Consider the following 7,097-nt stretch of genomic DNA (forward strand, 5'->3'; position numbering starts at 1 on the left):
ACAGGATAGAGGCACATATGGCACAGGATAGAGGAGATGGCTTCAAGATGGAGATTCTCATGCCTCAGTCTGGGGGTTAGGAGAATGTGGTTAACAAATACCAAACTGGGCATAGATAAGTGGAGGTACAATACTACCTTTATTGTAGACCAGCTATAGTTCGTGACATTTGTATGTATATTCAAAATAGCAAGAGGATTGGTTTTTCAAATGCTCACAACTTGAAGGTATCAGAAATAGTTTTTTTTTTTTTTTATGGTGACTCAGTTCACTGTCCTGTGATCATAGACACTGCATTCATACAATGAAAAACCACTCTACATCCCATAAGTAGGTACAACTTGGAGACAAGTAGATGCCATAACAATTATGTTGCTGGACTTCCATGTAGTTGACCTTGGATTGAGCCCCAGACACAGTATCTTAAATGTCATGCCAGGCATGTATGAATGCATTCCCAAAACCCAAGAGGAGAATGGAGGATAAAGGACTGAAGTGTGGACATCACCTCTGTCTCACTTTCTATCTCTCTGTATCTTCTATTTCTCCAGCAATGCACATGCTCTACAGTTAAAAAAAAAAAAAAAACTTTTAAAATAAAGGAAGAAAAGAAATTAGTAGGTATAACTAGTATATAAATTATAATATTTTCAAAATAGGACAAGAATGATAATTTAAAAAAATTTTAAAGACCAGTGATACATAATGTCACAGATGGCAATCATGTTGATTACCCAGCTCTTCATTCTTCTCGCTTTAGGTGGCTACCCTTATCAAGGCTGATATTTTCAGAAAGAGATTTGATAAGAGACATGAATCATTTAGAAGAAAATTCATCCTTATTGTTTATCAGACCCAGATTGGTGTAATTTCTAAATTCATTCTCACTGTTTCTATGAAGTAAATTGTTATGTCTGGACATACACCAAACAGTCAGGTACATACTGTAATTTGCAGATAGACTGTGCTTAGGCACATCCAGGGATTCTAAATGTGATATCCTATGACTTTAGCAACCAGAGGAATTAAGGAGTGATAGATACCTCAGTGCCCACAACTCCTTATTTGAGGTCATACCTAAAATGTTCCAGGTCTTTCATTACGTGCTTCCCTTTGAACATCACAAACCTTGGAGAAGCCCATTTCATGTCTGAATATAAACTTGGATCCTGAAACTCTGAGAGATGAAGTCTTTGACTACAACACAATGGACAGGTGGTAGAACCACTGATGAAATTCAGAAGGCGGGTGACACACTAAAAGTGTTTGTATCTTCCTGGAGATCACTGCCAAATGCTACTTTTTCATACTTTTTAAACAGTAGCAGTATAATTTTTGCACAAGTTCCAGAAGTTAAGGATATAGCTCATTGGAAAAGACCATAAAGTGCTGAACAAGTGCATACTAGCCAAACAAGACTTCCTACATGGGCGTCTAAACCTTCTTTCCTGAATCTTAACTCAGTACAGGGTCTTTATTAATGACTAGAACAGTTTATGCTCTCACTCATAGGAGTATTAAGAATATAACCAGATAAGCAATGTTAAGAGAATCTAAAAAGAAGAGACCTTCTTTTTTTTTTTTTTAATTGCCAAGTGATTTATTTCAAGATGAAAACTTCAAACACATGAAAAGGTTATGTAACTGTCAGAGGGATGGTGGCTTATTTATTCCAGCGTTAATGATACTTCTCCTATGCCTGGGCTCCCATTCCTATTCACTCAGGTTAATCCTTCCCGCTGATGTCATCCTCATATATTTTTTCTTCTATAACTTCTTTTGCTTTGAAGAGGCCACCAAGAATTAGTGCAAACACTAAAAGAGCAAGACGAAGCAATAGAAAAACCAGGAGCTTGTTTACATTAACCAGTATTTTGGCTCGAATACCCACATCTCTATCAGGTGGAGGGCCACTATCTTCACTACCACCTGATCCCCTTTCCTCACACAATGGTGGCTTCCAACCTTGCAGTTCTTCTTGTTGTTACACACACCTCTGAAATTGCATTTCTTCACATCGCAGTCAAAACCCATGTCGTCATGAAAAGTGCAATTCTGTCGATAACAGTATCTTCCTGGGCCACATGTTGCGCCATCCACTACAAGGCCCATCTCTGGTAACTCTGTCCCGTGGTGCGCATCATATCCAAAGCACTTTACTTCAGAAACATCTTGTACTAGGATGCTGTGAAACGTAGTGTGCTCACCTCCACCGGGAATGTGATCAATACCGTCACAGTGCAGCAATCCACATAAAACATCGTCTTCTTCACATTTAAAAGGTTTACTTCCCCCTCGTTGCAGCTTCACCCCACAGTTTCCAAATCGGTCACCTTTGGTATTCAATTTGTTATAGCATGCTGGAGAAGCATCTTTCACTCTGTAGCCAAAAAGGGCTTGACACTGCATATCACGGTCACTGCAGTTTCCTGCTATACAAACGGCTACTGCTGAACATGGGGTTCCATCCTGTATATAAAAGTCATATGGACACTGTTCCGATTTCCCATCACAGTATTCCGGTAGATCACAAATACCGAGTGTGTCTCTGCAGATCATTCCAGGTCTAGCATATTTACACTTAACGCAGCAAGACCCCTCGTCACAAATACTACCAAGACTGAGGGCACAAGTGGTCTCACAGCACTGGTCATCAGCACATTCTTTAAAAGAGCCACAGTCACATTCTTCATTCTGATTCTTTATCTTGTCTCCACAACGAGGAGCTACATAAGGAAAATTGTAATATGGAATATTTGGTTCACTCAAACAAGGATCCCAGCCATATACCTTTGAATGTATTCCTGCATAAGAGCAATTGCTCAACACATCATAAAGTCCAGGCACAGCTGTCATGAGGCAAGTGGTTCTCCGAAAACAATAACAACCTTCACCGTCATGGTGTATTCTCAAGCTGTGACCCAATGTGTGTGCTGTAATTGTTGCACCCAGAAAGAGATGAAGGTGTGCTACAAACACAAATACGACTCCCCAGTTAGGATTGCATGTTCCATCATGGAAGGCAAAACAATATCTTCCTTCGAGTTTATGCCCTGTCAGAAGAACTGTAGTATCATGTACAAACAACTTATGCACCCTGACATCTTTCCACAAACCAAAAGAACCAACAATATCACCTGTTGAAACTCCCCAACTAAGATCGAGTGCATCCCTGTTATTCCATATGCACAATATGCGTATGAAGACATTTAAATCAACTTGTTTGTAAATCGTATGTATTATGTTGTTCATAAGCACTACGTTCTCTACAACACGTGTAAAATTATTACTAGTCATTCTGAATAATGAATGAGAAACCGTATAGTGAATTTTGTAGTGTTTCTTGTGTCCAATCCACAAATACGCAGGGCCTGCTCTAGGGGCATCAGCAATGTTTGCCTCTTCAAATGCTGGATTTGTGTCTTCCTCGTCATTCTTACATCTCTCAGCCTGACCTGGTCTCTGATCTGACACAAGCAGAGAAAGCACATGCTCAAATTTGGAAGAAGTCTCCAGTGGCTTGATTTCATAAGTGAAGTCATCCCCCTGCAGCATGCCACGCAGGCCTCTGCAGCAGGTGTCCAGTGTGCCCATGGACCCAGGAACCCCTTCCAGGTAGCCATAGTAGTAACAATCTTGGGGCACAAAGGGATAGCCCTCCTGCATGGCTCCCTGGTCATTATCAGTAATAACAGGAAAGTGTCTGGGCAGCAAGTTCTTCTTGAGGTTCATGTGGATCACGTGTCTTTGGCCCCCGAAGCGCAGGCTGTAGGACAGCGGGTCTGGCGTCTCAAATCTACCCATCCTGTGGGGCACCTTCCTGGGAATCACAACTTCAGAGGAAGTGAAGCGCCATCCTGGAGGGGCATGAGAGCAGTAAACAGGGGACAGGACTGCCCAGAGCACAGGCAGCCAAAGGGCGACTGTCAGGGTGCTCTTGGTCCAGGGAAACTGAGCCATTGATGAAAGAAAGTGCACTCAGGTGGGATGCAGGTAAGACTATCCCTGAAACATCAGCTTTTCCCAGGGTGGTGTCTTGAGGAGAGCAGAGTGAGGCTGAGGAGTAGCACTCACTGAGAAATGAGGGGGAGGGTGGACCATTACATAACAATGGTGTGCTCATCAGGGGAGGCACTGCCCAGTGACATGGAGCCCCTAGGTCAGGGGACCTCACAAAGAGAAGAAAATGGGAGGAATTAAGAAAAATAGTGCATGCCTGGGCTGAAAACTCATGTTCTCTTAGGGGGGCTCAGAATCACTGGCTTGGTGCGATTTCTGGACAAAGATTTTTCTTTTCGCAATTCTGAATGTGATGATGAATCAGCATATGATTTAAAAGAAAAAAAAAAACAGAAACAAAAACCACGAAGCAATTCTGACAAAAGGAGAATATCCTCTCTAGAGTTATTTTGAAGAGAAAATTACAATTGCTAGAATGTTCATGGAGTTTGGTGTATTAAATGGAATGTCAGAAGAAGGAGATATTGTAAAGGAAAAACTCCATACAATTTAATAAAGTGACATTTAACTGAGCAAACGTAAACATGATTCACATAGAGGACCCAGGACTTGCCTCCAAGGCGACTCCAGATACTCTCGTGGTCAGGTTACTAATGTGCCAGAACTGGAAAGTGACATACAAATACAGAAGTGAGGGCTGAGGTAGAGAAACAGTTGGGTTGGTTACATCTTTTTATTTATTTATTTTTATTTTATTTTTTATTATCATAATCTTCTTTATATTACATTGGATTACATATAACTTTACAGTGTATTACATTGCTTTTTCAAAAGGGAATACCATGCATGTCAGTCAATACAGAGACATTAATCTCCCCGCTTCAACATTCAATATCTTTTTTATGTTTTTCCCAATCATCATCATTATTATTCTAATTATTTTTAAACAGTCAATCACTATTTCTCATTTTGCTTGTAAAAATGAAATACTTCTCAGACCAATCCAGTTTAAAATACTATACATGTCATCATCAACAGGTAATAAGCCATATCTGTTGAATTCTGTGAATTTTGACTAAAGCACTTTTGATGCATATAGTCTCAGGATATCCTACTTGGATTATAATTAAGTTTATATTTTAAATAGACACTAAATCATGGAACCAGCAGTTGGCATAATGGCTAAGGCACTGGACGCTCACATGATTGGCTGTGAGTGTTTTGAATCCTGGACCTGGTGACTTGCTTCTGCACTTTCTCTCTCTCTGTTCCTCTGTCTCTCTTATGCATAAGGGCCTTGTTATTTTTTATGGCTGAGTAGTATTCCATAGAGTATGTATACCACACTTTTCCAATCCATTCATCAGTTTGTGGACATTTAGGTTGGTTCCATGTCTTGGAAATTGTGAATAATGCTGCAATAAACATTGATGTGCAAGCACTTTTCTGACGGAGCATTCTCCTCTCTTTTGGGTTGGTTACATCTTGATGTTTGTCTATGTTAATAAAGTTTTCAAGGCAGGGCGTCTGTGATAACTAGAGACTGTGATTGGCAATAACCTAGCAGCTAACCAAGGAAGCAGCCTAGCAATTGAGGCTGCAGGTAGCTTCTGGAAGCCAAGGCAGGGGTGCAGAGGCTTTCCTAAGCCCAAATGCTTTAAGGGTTCTTCCTTTTGCTCAGCCTCTCAATTTTGAGAGACCAAAATTTAGGGCCTTGCCCTCCACTTTGGTCATAATTGACTTTTTCTTGGTCTCACCATAGAAATCACAATGATCATAAAATACAGTACTTTTCTCTGATCCCTGTCATGCAATTCTTAAGTCATGATGTCACACGTGTTGAACAGTTCCTTTCTTTGTCTTCCCAATGATCGCGCAGAAGTAAGATTACTTTAGTGTGTACTGGGTGGCTGCATACAATCGTTTATGACTCTAGAGAATACAGCACACCAGGGGCACTAAAAAGACCTTAAGTGGATTAACAAGCAAAGCACAAACTGTCCTCCTTAAGTAAAACTTCTATAAGACCAATGAAACCAAATTATCAAGACTCAGTCAATATAGGTAATTTTACGGTATTTGTTTGAGTCTAGTTGGTCAACATCCTTGTTCAGGGTAGGTAGGATGATGATGAAGGTCCATAGTTGTCTACAAAATGGCCTGATTTAAAGAGGTATTTATCTTTGTTGTTAGCCTAGTAATGCAAGCCATAATATGAGGAGGCCTATTGCAAGAAATATATTGAAACCTTGAAAAACCCAAAGTTTTTATCTGTCATTTTGAATGTCGGCAAACAAACTGTCAGTCATTTTTGTAAACACATCACCTGTTCCTTTCTTTTGACATAGATAGGTGCAACATTTACTTTTGTTCAGAATCCAACATAAGCTCCTAAGTGAACAAATAGGAGACCTCACAGTGAATGATAGTTCTTTGAGCATTTTTGTTACACTTTGTGTTAATCATCCACCTTTGGAGGGTAGCTTCTACTGCCTGAAACTCTAGGAGGTTACTGGTTACAAAATGTGAAAATTTCATCCACTTTATATAGAAGCTTTAAATACAGCTGGTATTGAATTACTGCCAAAAAGGAATCTCCAGGAACCCTGCTGAAATCTCTTCTTACTGTAAACTCTCACAGGATAGGAGAGTGCTGAGCTCCGTTGTGTAAAACCCTTGGTCCTTTGGGTCCAGATCGGCAAAATTAGAGACCTATCCCTAGGCGCAGAAGAAACCTGCAACCATACTAAAAGTGGATATAAAAGAGAATTTAAAAGGAGAGGGACCAGCAGCTAGTGTAATGGCTATGTCACTGGACTCCCACGTAGTCGACTGTGGTTCAAGTCCCAGACCCAGCGACTTAAACTCACGCCGGGCACATGTGCGTGCGTGCCCAAGATCCCAAGAGGAGAATGGAGGAGAAGGGATTGCGGCATGGCCATCCCCCCTGGGGGGGTGATTTCTCGCTTTCTATCTCTCTGTCTCTCTCTATCTTTCTGGCGAGCGCATGCGCCCTATATCGAAAAACCTCTCCAAAAAAAAAAAAAAAAAAGAAAAGAAAAGAAAAGAAAAAAAAGGAGAGGAAGATTTTAGAAAAAAAAAAGTTCAAAAAATAGCCTATGACAAAACTTTAAGGC

General features: G+C 40.5%; 1 protein-coding gene across 1 annotated transcript; it reads right to left on the minus strand.

Moving 5' to 3' along the window:
• Positions 1-1,726: 1,726 nt before the first annotated feature.
• LOC106733827 (disintegrin and metalloproteinase domain-containing protein 21-like) lies at positions 1,727-3,960 on the minus strand. Its single transcript, XM_014583980.1, has 2 exons — positions 1,995-3,960; positions 1,727-1,815 (listed from the first exon to the last, which is right to left on the minus strand). Exons 1-2 carry the CDS (start codon positions 3,958-3,960, stop codon positions 1,727-1,729), a joined length of 2,055 nt encoding a protein of 684 aa, XP_014439466.1.
• Between the last annotated feature and the right edge of the window lie 3,137 nt (positions 3,961-7,097).

Source organism: Tupaia chinensis, unplaced genomic scaffold, assembly GCF_000334495.1.
Source record: "Tupaia chinensis unplaced genomic scaffold, TupChi_1.0 Scaffold145367_1, whole genome shotgun sequence".
Lineage (NCBI taxonomy): Eukaryota > Metazoa > Chordata > Mammalia > Scandentia > Tupaiidae > Tupaia > Tupaia belangeri.

Coding starts and splice junctions, on each gene's coding strand:
- LOC106733827 (XM_014583980.1), bottom strand. CDS start 3,960: ATGGCTCAGTTTCCCTGGACCAAGAGCACCCTGACAGTCGCCCTTTGG. Junction 1,816..1,994: donor GAAGAAATGCAATTTCAGAG/GTGTGTGTAACA, acceptor TTGCTCTTTTAG/TGTTTGCACTAATTCTTGGT.